Source organism: Jaculus jaculus, chromosome 16 (assembly GCF_020740685.1).
Source record: "Jaculus jaculus isolate mJacJac1 chromosome 16, mJacJac1.mat.Y.cur, whole genome shotgun sequence".
In the NCBI taxonomy this organism is placed as follows: Eukaryota; Metazoa; Chordata; class Mammalia; order Rodentia; family Dipodidae; genus Jaculus; species Jaculus jaculus.
This window is the reverse complement of record NC_059117.1, coordinates 33,241,970-33,262,657: the sequence shown is the minus strand read 5'-3', so window position 1 is coordinate 33,262,657 and position 20,688 is coordinate 33,241,970. Positions and strand designations below refer to the sequence as shown.

The 20,688-nt window shown below is 38.4% G+C and overlaps 1 protein-coding gene across 2 annotated transcripts in view; it reads right to left on the bottom strand.

Annotated features, from left to right (window-relative positions):
• Positions 1–20,688, bottom strand: part of Itgb8 (integrin subunit beta 8) — a 99,429-nt gene that overhangs the window by 23,735 nt on the left and 55,006 nt on the right. For both annotated transcript variants that reach the window (XM_004652825.2, XM_045135872.1), the window contains exons 4-7: positions 19,858–20,104; positions 18,211–18,376; positions 17,521–17,679; positions 606–701 (exon numbers count right to left, since the gene is read on the bottom strand). In XM_004652825.2, the coding sequence (XP_004652882.2) occupies positions 606–701; positions 17,521–17,679; positions 18,211–18,376; positions 19,858–20,104 (668 nt within the window). The remainder of the gene's footprint in view (positions 1–605; positions 702–17,520; positions 17,680–18,210; positions 18,377–19,857; positions 20,105–20,688) is intronic.

The window sequence follows — 20,688 nt, the reverse complement described above, 5'->3', positions numbered from 1 at the left end:
AGAGTCCTTTGGGGGTTCCATGAACTCCCAGAGTGGCACTGTTGCATGTTTACTCTGCATAAGTGTCACCACCCCACAGGATCCTGGGGAATAGCAAGATTATTTTTACGCGACAAGGATCTAGCTGCCTGGGTCACTTCCGTGGATCCTGTTTCCCTTATTTCACAATCCAGACCAGGTATTCTGCGGCTACAGAAAATTAAGCTAATTTTCTTCCAACTTTAACCTACTACAAGGAATGGACCACAGTATTAGGACGTCTCTGAAGATGAAAGGGGAAGAGATGGAGTGTGAAATATTTATTTCCCGATAAAAGTCACGTTCGGTGCCATCCTAAGTATAAGGCCATACCTATATACTCTGAATATAATTCTTGTACAGCTTCAAGGGCCCACACTTAGTTTTAGGTGTTATAGACATGCACAGATTTTACATGTAAATGCTAATTTAAGATATCATAAAGTATGCTTTAGTAAATATAGTACTAGTTTTAGAATGAAAAAAAAAAGTCTAATTCCAGGATCCTCACATTTCCTTTTAAACTGTCTAAATTTAACCACCAATGAAAACATTCTGATTTTTTGATGTTGTAGGAATTGACATACCTTGTACCAATGAAACTGTTTTCCTTGAACTGCAAAGATGACATGGATGTTGTTGTCTATTAGTTTTTCTGAAAGTTGGCCAAGTGAGGGATGTTCCTGTAATGGACCATGAAGGGAAGAAAGTAAGTTTAATGGCTCAGGCCCCCATATATCTAGACATCTATTGTGAAGAAAATCATATGATTTAGAATAACAATGTACTTATTTGGAAGGGATGTGGTTTTACAGGGGACCTTTAAATTCTTTTCAAATACAACATCAATAGCAATGTATTAAAGACATCTTATAAACAAAACCTCCATAAAAAAATTTATAATATAAAAAAATGAGAAGGGCCAAATTCACATAGTACAAAGAGATCAGTACCATTTTAGATTAACATTGGACTATAAGAGAATGAACTTAAAGATAATATTAGGAACATAGTAGTGACAATCACACTCTGAGGCCAAATTCAGTGGCAAGTGTTGAAGTTCAGCTAAGCATATTTTCTATGTATAACATATACTATGCCCATATGCAGTCATGTGTGTATGTGTGTGTGTGTGTGTGTGTGTGTGTGTGTATATACACACACACACACACACACACATACACACACATATATATACACACATGTGCATATTTGATTAACAATGTGAAACAGTGCCAGCTCTTTTTAGAAATGGAAAACCCTACTCTTAAGTCCCAGTCTGTCTTCTATAACACACTAATAATACCTGCCTTCCATGACTGCTGGAAAATTAGAACGATAACAACACAGTGTTTCTTGCCTTTACTAGGTACTCAAAACTCAAAAAGCAATTAGGATTCTCATTTCCACCTTTTTAAAGTACAGATTAGCAATTTCTCAATTATTAGTATTCTCAATTTTTACCATATGATATATATTATGAGCCTGATTTGTTTTTAATAAAATTTAGCATTAATCTACTGTAATAAATAACAACTAATTTTGGTATTACATATGGTAGTAAAAAGCTAGGGATGAGGTGGATAAAGGGAATAAAATTTAGCTTGGGGATGGGAATGTAGCTCAGTGGTAGAGTTCTTACTTAGTATGCATAAAACCCTGGCTTCAGTTTCTAACAATGTCTCACCCTATTCAACTGCAAATTGACAACTGCAGAAAGTGCTATTTAAAGTTATAAAGTTATATACTTAGACATAGTATTATTACTATATCTAAGTGCCTTTCATCTAGGAATTAAAGTGATTCTTGGGCTGGAGAGATTGCGTAGAAGTTAAGTGCTTGCCTGTGAAGCCTAAGGACCCCAGTTCGAGGCTCAATTCCCCAGTACCCACGGTAGCCAGATACACAAGGGGGTGCATGCATCTGGAGTTCGTTTGCAGTGGCTGAAAGCCCCTGGTGTGCCCATTCTCTCTCTCTCTGTCTCTTTCTCTCTCTGTCTGTCATTCTCAAAAAAAAAAAAAAAAAAAAAAAAAAAAACAAAAAAACACCTACCAGTGCTGGGGGTGTATGTAGACCAGTGCTACAGCATGAGGTCCTGCCTCAATCCGTAGGAGATATCATAGCAAATACTCTTCTATTTATATATTGTATTTGTTGTCATGAGTTGCATTTAAATGTAATATGAAATAGGAGACCAATTCATGAAGAAGTTTAAGTAGCTTGGCCACATGGGTTTGCATAAGAAAAATTCTGCACAGAGTAATTCTAGGGAATATAATTTTAAGGTAATAGGAAAAAAAATCCCACAAAATTTGCCAGCCAAATTCTTATTCCTATTACTAATAAAATGCATAATCTTAAAATAGATTTGAGACACTTTGCATAGTGCCAGCAAATAAGCAGTAGGGAGATCAGTAAAAGCAAGGTAAGTCCAGCTCTATCGGGAATGATATTTTAATAGCAACAGTTACTTTTCAAATATTTTTGCTTTGACAAAAATAGTTGCAGCTTGCCAAGCACTCACTCTTGTTAATTTTAAAACATTAATATTTTAAGTAAAATCTAATCCATATGGTTTTTAGCCAGTTTATACTTAGCTCATACAAAATCAATATTTAAAAAACAGTTGAAAATGTAAGCAACTTTTGGAACCTTCTTAGTCTCTTTCCCCCTACCCAAACAGGAAGTTACAGTGACCAAAAGTACACAAAATTTACGTCTAGAGTGTTCTAGTTTGGTCGAAGCTCCTTAAAAAGGTTAGTTGGACTTTTAAGCTTAAAAGAACTTTTTTTTTTTTTTAACCCTGGAGGGGAATCTGTTTTAACAGAAAATTCCAAGTACCTTGAGGCAGATTTTTTAAAATCACAAATGTGTAACAGATGTTTAAATAAACCACTGTTGACAAGAGAACTAAGGATTAATGGCTATTTCTGAAGCCTTTTCACCTTTCCTCCATGAAGCACATTATCTCTTAAGCATTTTATCTTTCATGCCTTGTATTCGGCTAGCAGCAGAACACACTCCCCTCATCCAGCTGTCCTGCTCTGCTGATGTCATGGCTCCTCAAGCCTCCCCCTCCCCCTCCCCCCTCCCCCTCACAATTGTCTAACCCATTACATATTGTTTCTCTAAACTCCGAAAATAATTAATAGAGATAGCAAGCATTTCAGGGGCAAGGGGGAGAAGAAAAAGCAATGTGGAAGGAGTTCTGTTAGGTAATTGAGGCTGAGGGAAGTAACTTATAAATGTCAGGAGGGAAGAAAAGGTCTCTGGAAGTAATTTCTGTTAAAGAGAGCACTGCATAGAAGTGTAGTCAAATTGTAATTATATATACATCTAGAGGGACAGAAAAGAAGTACTAAAGATTCTCTTCATCTTAAGCAAACTTAATCGAAAAAATATCATGTAGAAATTGAGAATTTGTAGTATTGAAAATTAGAATAATATATATTTGAATCTTCAACAACTTGAGTCCAATTTTTAGAGGAAAGAGACAGACAAAACAGAAACAAATTTGACAACAGATATTTATTTAGAGATGAAACTTTAAAGCATATGTTGTCCTTCTCCCTCTCTCCATCCCCACAGCCTGGATTGTAAATCCATGGTGGTTCATGTTAACTGCATAGACCAGGTTTCTCAACAGTGATGTTACTGACACTGGCCTGTCTGTATTCTTTGTTATGGGGAATCCTGAGCAACAGAGAATGTTTAACAGCATCTATGACACCACCCACTAGAGCTGTGACAACCATGTCTTTGTCATGGAAACGTCCTCCTAAAGGTGAAATCACTCCAGAGGAGAATCAAGAGCAAGGGCTGCAAAAACAGAAATGACACTAGACTGCATCTCCTCATTCTACACCTGGTAGCTCTGTATAGATCTTAAAGGTCCCCTAAAGGAGCATGTGTAGAAACCTTCAGGTCACTGGGGTCACACCTTTGAAGCAGACTGTGGAGCCCTTGTCCCTACTTTTTTTTCCCCTCTCTTTTGCTTCCTGGCTGAGAGGAGCAGTGGTGCTTCTCACATGCTTCCTCCAAGATGGGCCACCACAGCCCCAAAGTAATAGGACAGCCTGTCGTGGACTACACCTCCAAAACAGTGAATTGAAACAAATCCTGTCTCTTTGCAAGCTCAGGTATTCTTTCAAGTCAGGGAATGTTGACTAGCACACTATGTGGCTGAGAAATAGTCTCAAACTTTCCAGGATCTTGCTTCCATGCCTACAACTCAGACAGAAATACTGTTGTTATCTCTCAGAATTAAGATGGCACCCTTCAAGATAAGGCGGCTAAAGAGTAAGGCTTCCTCTTATCATTCTGTAATGACTAAGGCCAGATTGCTGGTGAGAAAGGGCTCACATCCTGATGTCCCACTGTCTAGCATCTGCTGCAGGCCCTGTGTGGTGGTTTGATTCAGGTGTCCCCCATAAGCTTATGTGGTCTGAATGCTAGGTTCCCCAGACAATGGCAGTTGGAAATTAATGCCTGCTGGAGGCAGTGTGTTGCTGTGGACAGGCTTATGGATATTATAGCCAGTTTTGCCAGTGTTTGGCACACTCTCCTGTTCCTATTGTCCACCTTATGTGGGTCAGGGGTTGATGTCCACCCTCTGAACATGCCATTGTTTTCCCCTGCCATTGTGGAGCTTCCCCTTGAGCCTTTAAGCCAAAACAAACCTCTTTTTTCCCCCACAATATACTCTTGGTTGGGTGATTTCTACCAGCAATGTGAACCTGATTGCAACACCCTGTTGTGGAGTATATGGGATTGCGAACAGCTACCAATTATTTTCTATTCCCCCCTGCTCAGTTATAAAACAAAGATAAAGCAGAATCTCAGCTTCACCGGGATATGGTACAATGTGACATAAAAGCAAAGGAACACACACCACAGGACTGCTTAGTAAAAGAATGCTTAAGAAGAGATATCTGGACTTCTGGTTAATATGGTGGTGTAGGAACCATGCCAAAGCAGCCTAGGGGAGAAAAAGACAAAAAAATAAAACAACAACAACAACAACAAAAAAAAAAAAACAGCAAAAGACACCACTCTTCTACTAAAAAGTGAGGTGTATTAGAAATTACCAATGGCATCAGAGAAACACAAGAGATCCAGAGCCCCTAGAGCCCATAGGCAGAAGCGGCTCCAGCAGCAGCAGCACTAGGTCCCCAGCAACAGCAGGTCCTTGGGGCCACAGCTGCAGGGCTCAGCTTGAGCCACAGGAAAAGCCAGGTGAGGGCATTTTCCACCTACCTGAGCTCCTCACAAGCGCAAGAAACGTGAAGGGAGGACTGAAGCCGCCAAACGAGGAGGAGCAGATCACGAGCTAGAGGATCATGTAGACCAGTGAGAGAACTAGAGCCGCCACCCACAGCCTTCCCTCCCCCATTGCCAGCATAAGCGTCAGCAAGCATCAGAGACCTGGGGAAGGGAGATCACAACACTCAGCACCAGCGGCCAAGGCAGCAATCCAGTGACCCAGACAGCCTACTTGAACCCACAACACATCAAAGATGGACCCAAGTAGGAGCGCAGCATAACTGAGGCCAAAATCTTCCCAAAAGGTAACTGGGATTACACCAGGTCAGTACCCTCCAAATAACCCTGGTATATAGGCTTGAATCAGAGGTGCTAATTGCACCTTCCATATCATGATAAATTGTATGTTAAATCTGATGGATGGTTGGATTTGCCATTCTTAAATAAGCCATATTTTGGGCTTGTTATTTGTTGCTTCCTGATTTATAGTGGTTTTGTTTCCTCTTTTGTTGTTCATTAGGGAAGGGTCTCACTTGGTCACAAGCTAACTTGGAACTCTCAACAGACCAGAAATCTTAACCTCCTAGTTGACAGGATTAAGGGTGTGGGGCAACACATACCCTAAGGGACTGTGACTTTGTTAGAGGATATGGTTGTCATAATACCTACTCTTGCATAAATACTCTGTGCTGTTTTGCATTGAATATGTACATCATTTAGTTAAATTTTAGAAGCTGCCTGTATTTTGTTCCACTCAGCCTACTTGAATACTGTCATAGCAGGCAAACCCAACATCAAGGGTCTCTTTTCTAGATACTCTGAGAATCTTAAGAGCCACACGTAGCACCTTAAGCTCCTACCCTGAAGATATATAACAGCAGATTGATTGATACATTTAATGATACTGCAGCTAACTAGAAAATCCAAGCATTAAATTAATCCAAGATGTAAAAATATGTACATTATAACACAAGAAACACCAAAAATCAAGACAATATAAATCCACCAAAAGTATTAATGTATCAGAAATGACCTCCAATGAGAATAAGTTAGATGAAATACCTGAGAAAGATTTCAAAAGGTTGATTATAAATATGCTCAAATAGGTCAAAGAGGAAATCAAAGGAATCAAAGAAGACATGGCAAACCAATTTAATGAAATAAGGAGGTCAATACAAGACATAAATAAGAAAATAGAAATAATAAAGAAAAACCAGTCAGAATTACTAGCAATGAAGAATACAGTCAATGAAATTAAAAAACAAAACAACAACAACAACAACAAAACAAAACCTCTGTAGTAAATCTGAGCAGTAGAATGGATGGAGAGGACAGAATATGTAAACTAGAAGACCAGGTGGCAGATCTAACACAATCTAACAAAGAGAAAGACACACTAATAGGAAAGTATTAATGGGAATTTCAAGATATTTGAGAGACTATAAAAAGATCAAACATAAGAATTCAGGGTATAGTAGGAGGAGAAGAATTTCACTCCAGAGGCATAGTAGGTGTTTTCAACAAAAGCATAGGAAAAAAATTCCCCCAAATTGGGAAAGAGATGCCAATGCAGATGCAGGAATCCTTTAGAATACCAAACAGACAAAACCTGGAAAGAACTTCTCCTCACCATATTATAATTAAGCTACCAAACATACAAACCAAAGAAAATATATTGAAAGCAATTAGACAGAAAAATCAAGTTACATACAAAGGCAAGTCCATCAGGATCACAGCAGATTACTCAATACAAACTTTAAAAGCCAAAAGGGTTTGGAGTGATATATTCCAGGTTCTGAAAGATAACAACTGCCAACCAAAGTTACTTTATTCTGTAAACCTATACTTAAAAGCATCCTCCATGCTGAAGAGAGAAAAGCACACATATAAGGAACCTGGAAAAAACAAAGTATATTCAAATACTATTTAATACAAGAGAGCAAAGGTAATACAGGAAGAACTACAAAAAATGGAAAACATAAATACACACCTTTCAATAATATCTGTTAATATCAATGGCCCCAATGCCCCACCCAAAAGATATAGGTTTGCAGACTGGGTTAAACAGCAGAATCCTTCAATTTGTTGCCTCCAAGAAACTCACCTTTCTACAAAGCATGGAAACTATCTTAGGGTGAAAGGTTGGAAAATGATGTTTCAAGTAAATGGGCCTAGAAAACAAGCAGGGGTTACTATCCTAATATCTGACAAGGTAGACTTTAGTCCACTATTAGTTAGGAAAGATAAGGAAGGTCACTTCATATTGATTAAAGGCACACTCCAATACGAGGACATTACAATCCTAAACATATATGCACTTAACATGGGGGCTCACAACTTAATCAAACAAATGATATTAGAACTAAGTTCACAGATAACACCAAACCCAGTGGTAGTGGGTGACTTCAACATCCCACTCTCATCAATTGACAGGTCATTCTGGCAAAATATAAACAGAAAGGCATCTGGATAAAATGAGGTCATAGAACAAATGGACCTAACAGATACATAGAGGACATTTTGTCCAAATGCTGCAGAATATACATTTTTTTCATCAGCACATAGAACATTCTCTAAAATAGATTATATATTAGGACACAAATCAAATCTTAACAAATACAGGAAAATTGAAATGATTCCTTGCATTCTATCTGACCACAATGGAATCAAACTACAAATCAATAGCAAGAAAAGCTTTACAGCATACACAAAATCATAGAAATTAACAATACACTACTAAATGTTGAATGGGTCAAGGAAGAAATCAAGAAGGAAATAAAAAAATTCATAGAGTCAAATGAAAATGAGAACACAACATTCCAAAACCATTGGGACACAATGCAGGCAGTTCTAAGAGGGAAATTTATAGCTTTAAGTGCCTATATTAAGAAATTAGAAAGGTCTCAAATAAACAACCTAATGCTTCACCATAAGCCTTAGAAAAAGAAAGAACAAGGCAAACCAAAAATTAGTAGATGGGAAGAAATAATAAAGATTAGGGCAGAAGTTAATGAAATAGAAACCAAAAAGCAATCTAAAGAATCAATGAAACAAAGACTTGGTTTTTTGAAAGGATAAAAAAGATTGATGAATCCTTAGCAAATTTGATCAAAAGACAGAAGAGATGCAAATTAATAAAATTAGAGATGAAAAGGGCAGCATCACAACAGATACCAGAAAAATAGGGACATGCTAAAAAATAAATGTTCCAATAAGTATGAAAATCTGAAAGAAATGGATGATTTCCTTGATTTATATGACCTACCCAAATTAAATCATGATGAGATTAATCACTTAAATAGAACTATAATAAGTATGGAAATCCAAGCAGTTATCAAAAATCTCCCAACTAAAAACAAAAATCCAGGCCGAGATGGATTCACTGGTGAATTTTACCAAAACTTTAGGTGAGAACTCAGTCCAATACTTCTTAAAATTTTCCATAAAATAGAAAAAGAAAGAATCCTACCAAACACCTTCTACGAAGCCAACATCACCCTGATACCAAAACCAGGCAAAGATAGAACAAAAAAAGAAATTTACAGACCAATCTCCCTCATGAAAATAGATGCAAAAATTCTCAACAAAATATTGGCAAACAGAATACAAGAATGTTTCAGAAAGATCATTCACCCCAACCAACTAGGCTTTGTCCCAGAGATGGAGGGATGGTTCAACATATGCAAATTGATAAATGTAATACATTATATAAATGGACTGAAGGACAAAAATCACATGATCATTTCATTAGATGCAGAGAAAGCATTTGACAAAATCCAACATCCTTTCATGATAAAAGTCCTACAGAGACGGGGAATGGAAGGAACATATCTCAACATAATAAAAGCTATTTATAACAAGCCTACAGCCAACATATTACTAAATGGGGAAAACCCAGATGCTTTCCCACTAAAATCAGGAACAAGACAAGAGTGTCCACTAACCTCACTTTAATTTAATATAGTACTGGAAGTCTTAGCCATAGCAATAAGGCAAGAGATGCATATAAAAGGGATATAAATTGGAAAGAAAGATATCAAGTTATCATTATTTGTAGATGACATGATTCTATATAAAGGACCCTAAAGACTCCACCAGCAAACTGTTAGAGCTGATAATCACCTATAGCCATGTAGCAGGATACCAAATAAACACACAGAAATCAGTAGCCTTCAATATGTTAACAACAAACACACAGAGGATGAAATCAGAGACGCACTCCCATTCACAATTACACCAAAAAGAAAAAAAAAAAAAAAAAAACTAGCCAAGGAAGTGAAGGATCCCTACAATGAAAACTTTAAAACACTTAAGTGAGAAATTGCAGAAGACACTAGGAAGTGGAAAAACATCCCTTGTTCCTGGATTGGAAGAATCAATATTGTGAAAATGGCAATCTTACCAAAAGCAATCTACACATTTAATGCAACCCCCATCAAATTTCCAATGGTATTCTTCACGGAAATAGAAAAAAACAATCCAAAAATTCATTTGGAAGCACAAAAAAATCTCAAATATATAAAACAATACTGAGCAACAAAAATAAGGATGGTGGTATCACTGTACCTGATTTTAACCTATACTACAGAGCCATAGTAACAAAATCAGCATGGTACTGGCACAAAAGCAGACATATAGATCAATGGAACAGAATAGTTTGCAGATGTAAGTCCCAGTAGCTATAGCCACCTGATATTCGACCAAAATGCCAAAACTACTCTTTGGAGAAAAGACAGCCTCTTCAGCAAATGGTGCTGGGAAAACTGGATATGTATCTATAGGAGGATAAAGTAGATCCTTCTCTCTCTCCATGCACAAAAATTAAGTCCAAATGGATTAAAGAAATTAATATCAGACCTGAAACTCAGAAACTGACAGAGGAAGAAGTAGGGGAATCCCTTCAACTTATTAGTCTTGGCAGAGTTTCTCAAAATCAGCCCAATTGCTCAGGCAATAAAACCACAGATTAACCATTGGGGCCTCATGAAATTACAAAGATTTTCTACGGCAAAGGACACTGTGCATAAAGCAAAGAGGCAACCTACAAAATGGGAAAAAATCTTTGCCAGCTATACATCTGAGAGAGGATTAATATCTAGGATATACAAAGAACTCAAAAATAAATAATAAGAAATCAAATAACCTAATTAAAAATGGGCTATGGAACTAAATAGAGAGTTCTCAAAAGAAGAAATACAAAAGGCATATAAGCATCAGAAAAAATATATTCTACATCTCCAGTCATCAGGGAAATGCAGATTAAAACTACACTGAGATTCCATCTCACTCCTGTTAGATTGGCTACCATTATGAAAACAAATGATCATAAATGCTGGCAAAGATGTGGAAAAAGAGAAACCCTTCTACACTGTTGTTGTGAATGCAATCTGATCCAGCCATTATGGAAATCAGTGGGGAGGTTCCCAAGACAGCTAAAAATGGATCTACCATATGACCCAGCTATAGCACTCTTAGGCATATATCCAAAGGACTCATCTCATTACCTTAGAGATACTTGCTCAACCATGTTTATTGCTGCTAAATTCACAATAGCTGGGAATTGGAAGAGGTCCCTCAACTAAAGAGTGGACAATGAAGATATGGCATATTTATACAATGGAGTTATGCTCAGTGGTAAAGAAAAACGAAGTTATGAAATTTGCAGAAAAATGGATGGATCTGGAAAGGATTATATTAAGTGAGGTAACCCAGGCCCAGAAAGCCAAACATCACATGTTCTCTCTTATATGTGTATCCTAGCTACAGATGATTGGACTTCTGTTTGAGTAGGAAGAAAACTTAGTAGCAAAGGCCTGTAAGCTAGAAAAGAGATATAAAGGGAAAAGAAGGGACTTAATAGGATGGTATTGCATATATGTAAATATAAGAATAGATTAATGGGAGTGAAAAGGCCCAAAGTGAGGTCAGGGGAAGAGATCGAGTAAAGGAAAGGTAGAGGGAGGGCTAATCAAAATCGAAAGAGGATATAAATAAATCATATGGAATCCTACTTTTTTGGACAATGGAACATTCAGAAGCCGTAGATTATTACTAGAGAATTTTCAGTGCCAAGGATAGGATACCTTCCAGTGAGTTGTCGGCCAGGGAGGTCCCTGATGCCTCAAAAACATTACAGTTCATTGCCGAGGCTTTTGGTTTCCCACCAGGGAGGGATAGATGGTAAGACCCTATTGCTGAAGACTCCACATACTTGGGCTGCAAGGCCACTGAGACATCCTGCTGGAACTGAGCTGATAACCTCCTCCATGTTGATCAGCTGACAGAAAGCTGAAAAAAGCTACACTGCATGCAGTTCAATGTGAGAGAGAGAACCAGTGAAGATACTCAACAGTGGACATTTCAAGCCTTATATTTTGCCATCCAGGCCAAATGAGCCAACAGGAACAATAGTGGCCAGTCTATTTGGGGGAAACCAACTGCCCTATAATTGGACTGCAGGCCCACTCCATGGGAGGGAGTACATTCCTAATACTGAAAACCTAAAACAGGGGTAGTCATGAGCCCTAGAGGTGTAATGTCTATGGCTGTCTGGCTAAATGTATATACTATAATCATCAAACTGGCCAGTAAGCACTTCTCTTAATGTTCATACTTATTCATTAATGCTACTCTCACTCTTGGTAGAGAACCTTCTCTTTTCAGATGACAGTGTCCTTGGGATGACTCAGAAGGCATCATGGTGCTGGGAAGAAGTGACAGGAGTGCTCAGCATTGCAATATCTCTATCACACCTTCCAAGGCTCAGGGTCCTTTGCAGAAGAGGTGGTGGAAAGAATGTATGAGCCAAAGGAAGGGAGAGAGAGAGAGAGAGAGAGAGAGAGAGAGAGAGAGAGAGAGAGAGAGAGAGAGAAAGAGAGAGAGAGAGAGAGAGAGAGAATCAGAGCACCAGGCTTCCTGCTATTGCAAATAAACTCCAGACTCATGCACCATTTTGTGCAACTGGTTTATGTGGATACTTGAAATTGAACCTGGATAAAACCAGGCCACTGGGCTTTATATAAGTAAGCACCTTTAACCAATGAGCAATCTCTTCAGCCTCATGAACACATTTCTTAATTAAGAGCAGCAAAAGTAACTAATAAATTTCTTTTCTAAAAGATTATAAATATCTCCTTAAGTGGAATTTTATCATATTACCATTAGTTATAAATATCCTACAGACTTTGAAAATGTCCAAAAAAAAAAATCCCCCTCGGTTAAAAAGAGAACCGAGATAAATGTGATCATTTTATAAAAGCTTGTTGACTCGTGTGGTAAAATAACAGATTAATTACTTATGTATATTCTTAATGTCTCTTTATCTGTAAATTTAAAATAATTGAATATAACTCATGTCAAGAAGAAAAAGAAAGCTTCATCAATAGCATAGTAAAAGCCTAGTACATATTAAACCAGATTTTTAATTGTATGAGAAACATAGTGTTGAGCATTTTTATCCACAAGGAAGCATAAATCTTCAAAAGGATGTAATAAATATGCTTTCTGCATTTCCACCAGAATCATTAAGATGATGTTCTATTTGGCAAGAAGTCTATCCCAGTGAGGCCACAGGGAAAGTAATTCCTAGAATATGGTGGGATGAATAAAAAGTACGTGGAAAGGGAAACCTCAAGCCCAAGCTTGGGGATACCAGTAAATATATTGTACATACTCACACATACAGGAGGCACACAGTGGGATCTTGCAGAATTGCATCTGTTTAGGACTGAGAGTCATACCAACATCTGAAAATCCCACTGATCAGGCTCACTGGGTGACCTCCACATACATGTTCCTTGGTGTCCTGTCCCTCAGTCCTCTGGACGGAAGATCTCTGTGCTATTCTTGACTATTGCTAAGGGTGGGGTGCATAGTTTCTGAAAGGGTTCTAACTGAGGTTGCCAATAGCCCTGGGGGAGCTTGGTGGAGAGACAGGATAGGATTCCAGACACTCAATATTAATAACCTATCTTCTTTGCCATCAATAATTTTATATGAACATCTGCCATTTTAGAGAAAATGTCATTCTTGAGAAGCAGATTGAAAAGATGCATAACTTCTCAAGTTTCTACTCTGAAATTTAATCTTGAGGAAAAAGCAGTGGGAAATAAAATTTATTCAATGTGAACAACCTATAAAGAGAAATTATTTTGAATTCCTTTATGTTTTATAATTCGCATAAACCAAGTCATCTGGTTTATACTTCTATAAGTAAGAAGGACTACAATGGGAACGCTAGAACTCAAATTATAATAGGTGCATCATTTTTCTATTTATTCCACGTTTAGTTGACACACTATGACAAAGCGGTTAAGGTTACAGATCAGGGAGCTAGAGGGAATGCTGAGTGGTTAACGTGCTTGCCTGCAAAGCTAAAGTACCTAGGTTTGATTCCCCAATACCCACATAAAGCCAGATGCACAAGACAGTCATTGTATCTGGAGTCCATTTGCAGTGACTAAAGGCCCTGGAGTGTGCATTCTTTCTCTCTCAAATAAATAAAAAAAATTAAAAAAAATTACAGATCTGCAAATACAGGAGAGAAATAGACTGGGACCCAGATCCAAAATTTATTAATATTTTTGTCTGTTTGTCCCTAGGAATGTTTAACTTATCTTTTCTGGCTTTCAATCTCTCTGTTTACAAAATGTGATAATTGTACTACTGTACAGAGCTGTTGTAAAGCTGAACTTGACACTACATGCAAAGTGCTTGCCATAGGGCTTTCGGTTAATGACCTCTCCAAAGGGCATAGCTGTGATTAGTTTGGAGCACATCATTGTCTTCATGATATAGTTATGTCCACAGAAAACATAACTCTGGCCACTGTAACCTTGTCCTATAAATGGCCACTATTTCCCTTTATAAATGAAAGAACTGGAGAGAGGTTTGGGCCAAGAAGTCTGCTCCCATCACAGACACAGAGACACATCAGGAAGCAGAGGGTTTGATTTCTTGTGTAACTTCTACAGATTTTCACACTCCTCTATAGAATCACAACAGGAGAAAATTGGGAACATTTTTGAATGAGCAGATGAATATGATTAGATAGGGGATCAAGGCAGCTTCAGCATAGTTGAATATCTTGAATATATATCTATGTACTGGCATGACCAAAGAATCACTCAAAATGCATCAGTCTCTTTTGTTTCAAGGGGTGAGAAGAATGAGACTCCTCTAGGGATAAGGGCCAGGAGAATTCTTAGAAAAAGGTCTTTTTAAAAAATTTTTTTTTGTTATTTTTATTTATTTATTTGAGTGTGACAGACACAGAGAGAAAGAGGCAGAGAGAGGGAGAGCAGAGAGAGGGAGAGAGGGAATGGACGCGCCAGTGCCTCCAACCACTGCAAATGAACTCCAGACACGTGTGCCCCCTTGTGCATCTGGCTAACGTGGGTCCTGGGAAGTTGAGCCTCAAACTGAGGTCCTTAGGCTTCACAGGCAAGCACCTAGCCACTAATCCATCTCTCCAGCCCTAGAAAACACAAACCTGGAATATATGAAATAAGAGTGTTCACAGAAATTATTAGCAAGCACAATGCATCAAACCAGTGACACATGGGTCATTTCTCTCAATACATGGAATCAAGGCCATGAAGACCAAAGCAATGCCTGACAGACTGTCTAATTTCCTAGTATCACAAGAACCCAAACATTGTCTAAAATTCTATCAGAATGAGAACTCATTTCCTTAAAGTTCTGTGATATGATATAGGTCTAAGGTGACGACAGAATTTTATTTTTGTTCAAGGATACCTCCCTGGATGAGTAACAGCGCTCTTTTATACACACTTATAGAGAGATGACTTCAGGGACTTGGCAAAATTTCATGCAGCTTGAGACCCATACCACTGCTTAACAGAAATTAAGGAAAAAGTTTCTCTTTTGTCTCACAATAGGGCAGCTCTTCCTCATTCCTCCACTGCCAAGGAATACATCAGTCCTCTACTGGAGATTAAGGACAGGTAAGAAATGAGTAATTAGAAGGTGGGTCTGCCAAAGTTAAAAGCAAAAAGCAAACAAAAGGCTATGTAGAAGAGAATTAGAAAAGAGACTGACACTCAAGTTATTCTAAAGCCTAAATTTTTAAATACACTAATCCATGGCTGATCTTGTTTTGTGTGATTATAAAATTGCAACCTTTGGCTTCCAACAAGTGGTGGGACATTCTATAGTGACTGATGATCGATTTGAATTTTACACAGGGGAAAGCACCACCACCTGCTTCACAAGGGAGGTATTAAATGTTATAAAATTCCAGGGAAATCTGTCAGGTAGCCACAAGCCAGATGGAGGTGGGTCCATTTTAAAAGGATGTTTGACTCTTCCAAATGACAATTCTTTCTTTGTGTGTGGTTTCTCGAAGTAGGGTCTCACTCTACTCCAGGCTGGCTTGGAATTTACTCTGTATTCTCAGGGTGGCCTTGCGTTCATGGTGATCTTCCTACCTCTGCCTCCTGAGTGCTGGGATTAAAGGTGTGTGCCACCATGCCTGGTGACAATTCTTTTTAAAAGCATTTTATTTACTTAGAGAGAGAGAATAAAAATGGCTGTGCAGGGCCTCTAGACACTGTAAACAAACTCCAAATGTGTGCACCATTTTGTGTGTCTGGCTTTCCCTGGGTACTGGGGCATCAAATCCAGGTCATTAAGTGTTGCAGGCAATTGCCTTAACCACTGAACCATATCTCCAGCCCTCAATGACTTGCATATCTGGTCAATGTGAAATTCAGCATAGACTAAGAAGTGAGGATGGAACTATCCAATCTGATCACAAGGGTGGTAAGTTCCTATTAAAAGTTAATTTACTGAAAATGATATAAACATATATGGACACATCTCATTCATGTGTACTTTTAAAAAATATTTATTTATTCATAAGGGGAGAGAGAGGGAGAGAGAGAGAGAAAGAGAGAGAGAGAGAGAGAGAGGATGGGTACACCAGGGCTTCAAGCTACTGGTAACTAACTCCAGACACATGCACCACTTTGTGGATCTGGCCTTACATGAATACTGGGGGATCAAGCTCAGGTCGTTAGGCTTTACAGGAAAGTGCCTTAACTGCTGAACCATCTCCAGCCCTTATGTGTACTTTTAAAAAAATATTTTATTTTTTTTGTGAGACAGAGAGAATAAGAGAGAGAGACAGAGAGAATTGGCATGCCAGGGCCTCTAACCACTGCAGTTGAACTCCAGATGCACTCAGCACCTTGTGGCATGTGTCACCTTGTACCTCTGGCTTACGTGGTTTCTGGGGAGTTGAACCTGGGTCCTTAGTCTTCACAGGCAAGGGCCTTAACCACTAAATCATCTCTCCAGCCCACCACATGTACTTTTTAAAAACTTACTAACATGTTCTTAGGCTCTCACTTCTTAAGTAGAAGAAATGTTAGATGTTTCTTGTGGCCTAGAGGCACTGTGAGAAAACAAACAAAGAACTAGACAATGGCTCTCAAGAACCCAGAAAGTTAGTAGCTTCTGTTCTAACATTTGCAAGTAAGTAGGTGTCAGTATCAGAAATGAATGATACTTTGTTCATTTTTCATATCTAGGATTAGCTAATACTAGGGAAATGAGGGCCAACAAAAGGTTGTGTTTAAGTATATGATTCAAAGCTTACACTTAGCCCTCAGGAAGCAAGTCAGATAAATCCCATCCAAAAAACAGCAAGAGACAAAGACAGTTAAAGAGGGAGGAAGTGAGATCCAAGTAGACAAAGCCTGTCTTGTTTAACTCTTTTCCCCTAGTCTTTATTTAGTTTCTACCTATTGTACTGGGAGGGGCCCTTAGACCAATTACATTTCTCTTACCCTCCTTATTCTGTTTGTAGAGCTCCACCTTGTAGAACAAGACTATTTCTCTAAAGTAAAGACATGGTTTTACTTTCTTCTGTATATCCTGGCAGTATATAGAAAACACGCTTTCTTTTTTTTTCTTTTTCCTTTTTTTTGGTAAGATTTTATTTTTTAATATTTTTAATTCTAAATCACTGGCATTGTTCCTTGTAACCCATCAAGGAGTCAGCTACCAGATGATGTCAAGTACTTTGGCCATAAATTTTACTGCGCAACATTTATAGATGTGGTCTGCACTGCTGCACACATTTTCTTTCAGGGCTCATGCTGGTTCTGTGTCTTGCTTCTTTAGGTAATTTTCTGGGACAAGAACAACTGGGTTGACAATTAAATTTGTACTTTAACCCAAAGAGTCATAACTAGGAAGGAATTATTGCTACATTACCATGGTTGTTGACCTGACGTAGACATTGTTTTTCAGGTGGCAGTTTCCGTCATTGGGCACCACGATGCCTGCTAATTTGCTGTCAAGAGCAAGATGCGATGTCTGGTCTGTCATCACCAGCAGCAATCGCTTAGCTTCTTTTCGCCATCCGATATGTCTCTTAAAATAAACATGTAATTAGACCTTGTAAAATGACATAGATCTGTGCTGTGGTCTTTGCCCCAAGTAAACGATATGTTTGGGTTGACAAACAGTAAATCAGGATTGAATGATGTGTTTCTTCAAAAAATAGAATTCACGTTTATTTGAATACCATCCATTTCACCACCATCATTTACCACACGAGTTCCTGGCTACAGATGCCAGGGACCCACTTGGAGGAAAATGTGCCAGGGCCTCCAAGTAGGACAATAAAGCATGATGTTTCTAGTTCTTCCTTGGGGCATAGGGAAAGCAAAGCACATACCTTTAGGAAAAGTTTTTATCTTTTCCTATTTATAGCTCTCTTCCAACTTATCCCTTCTGTTCCACACACATATCAAAATGAATTACAGGGGTGACATTTTTGAGAAAGACATGTTCTTCCCTGCTGTGTTTTCACTTCGTGAATCAAAGAGAACATAAAAGTCCTAAGTGCCGTGGGAGGGTCCCTCTGAGCTCTCCAACACTCAACAGCGTGCAGAGCCTCACCTCGCAGACAGCAGCCTGAAGCATGGCATCAAAACCGCCTTCAGGGGTGTCTATGTTGCCCGAGATCTTTTGTCTGTGAATTGCCTTCTCAAATTCAGTGATGTTTTCTGTCAAAGACAGCACATGGATGTACCCATGGGGAGGCATGCAGTCTAGGTTGTAGTCACTAGATAGAAAAACAAAGAGGTGTAAATTCTATTTTTCTATACTTCCTTAAAAGTTTGCAAAATGCTGTACACAGTAAAATTATATCTTTGGTATAAGACAAAAGTAGAATTTGCTTTAGGCGACAGAAATTTTCGTAATGCAAAAATCTGCAAGATTAGAGAGAGGTTCAACATTGGTGAATGTTTAGGAAGCAGAGCTGTCAGGTTTGATGTCCCTCCTGCCCCCCCCCAAAAAAAAACAAGAAGTTTAAACATATATTTTATTAATACAGGACAATTAAGGACTTTCCTTATGCTAATGAGCATGGTAACTTATTAAGGAGGAAAACATTGTAGAACATCAGAGAAATACATTTTGGGAAATACTGTTGGGAACTCAGCTAGAATACATTATTTGATTTCTCATTCTAGCTCAGGATGATGTGGATTTCACTATGTAGTCTCAGGGTGGCCTCAAAATCATGCCGATCCTCCTACCTCTGCCTCCCAAGTGCTGGAATTATAGGTGTGTGCCACCATGCCTGGCCATTGCACTAATTTTGAAAAGAATGTTTCATATAAAATTGCAGGCAATTAATCACAATTTGTGAATGTAACTCTGATAAACTCTCTGATAGGAAGAGAGTCATTCCTCAGGAGGACTTCATTTCAAGGATATTGTTCACCTTGGGCATAGTGGGGTTTGCCTGTAATTTAAGCACAAAGTGAGTTGCAGCAGGGAGATTGTGAGATCAAGATCAGACTGAGCTACATAGTGACAGTGACATCCTATCTCAGAACTCCCCCCAAATAGTAGCGGGGGAAATACATTTATATATTTCTAAGCAACAAGATAAATGAGAGAAAGTCCATTCACTAGAAGATAAATTGGCCCCTGTTTTGGTACAATAGATAAAACTTGTTTTAATAAGTCAGAATGAATATGATAAGATGATTTGAACAGTTTCTGGAAGTAGCAAATGTGCTTTAAAATTATAAAAAGTTCAACAGGTATACATACACTAAAAGTAGCTGGGCATTTTTCTGTGGTGGGGCCTGCACTACGTGGAGACCAGTGCTCCTTTTTTGACTCGTGCTTTCTGAGGGAGCTGAGCTTTCTGTGGTCACCCCAGAAGCGCCATGCTTACACACAGTCACACATGAATGGAGAGGTAGTGGCATACCAGCAAAAACAAACAATTTATGGAGGTATTAACATGCATGATATCCTGACTATTAGACATCTATCCAAAGTTACTGATATTAGGTTAAATGTTTTTGTACTAAAATGTGAATGAATAACATTGGCAGAAATATAGAAAACTTAAGCTACAGATAATTGAACATATAAGAAAACACCTCCTCCTGCAGTATTTTTGGTTCTTAGTTCACAAAACAAAGCTATAAAATTGATATATATTTTTTTTTTTTGGAAGAGCAAACAGAGTAAGATTGTATAAGAAGCATTCTGTTAGTATAGTGGATATCACACATTGGCTACCTGCACTGATTGTGAATCCTCTCTGGGTGGATGCTGATATATGGAGAAACAGTTTTGTCCACATAGGAACCGAATCCAAGGCGGAAGTCATGGGAGAAAAATGCCATTCTTTTAGATAAATCATTTCCAACAGAATTCAACTTTTCTATATTGTTGTGCATTGATGCCGATACATCAACCAGATAATACAGATCCACAGGGTACTTCTTCAGAGGGTGTATTTTTAGCATAAAATTAGCTTCAGCTCCTAATTCAAAGACAGAAAAACATCATGTGGTCTTCATTTACACATTTTAGGATAAGTGGTAACATTGCAACATCTAGTTCAATTATCATAAATTTACACATTATAAAGTCACTTGTCTTTCTTCACTTTATTTAAAATTTATTTATTTAGTTATGGGGGGAGTGGAGAAAATGGGTGCACCCAGGCCTCTAGCCACTACAAACGAACTCCAGACGCATGTACACATGAGTTCTGGGAAATCAAATCTGGGTCCTCAGTCTTTACCGGTAAATGCCTCAACTGCTAAGCCTCCTCTTCAGCCCTAAAGTTACTTTTCCTGTAATTGTTAACACATACTCAATATAAGCAACTTAAAGAAGGAAGAGTTTCTTTTTGGTACAAAGATTAGAGGTTAAATGTAGTCAGCTCATCCTGGTGGGGAAGGCGTGGTGGCCAGTGTAGCCGCAACTTGTGGGGCCACTTCTTCACACCTAGGTGGACCAGGAAGTAGTGTGCTACAGCCAGAAGCAAGGCTGGGTCCAAAACTCTCAAATTCCCACCATCAGTAACCCACCCAGCCATGTGTCCCACCCCACCCAAAGGTT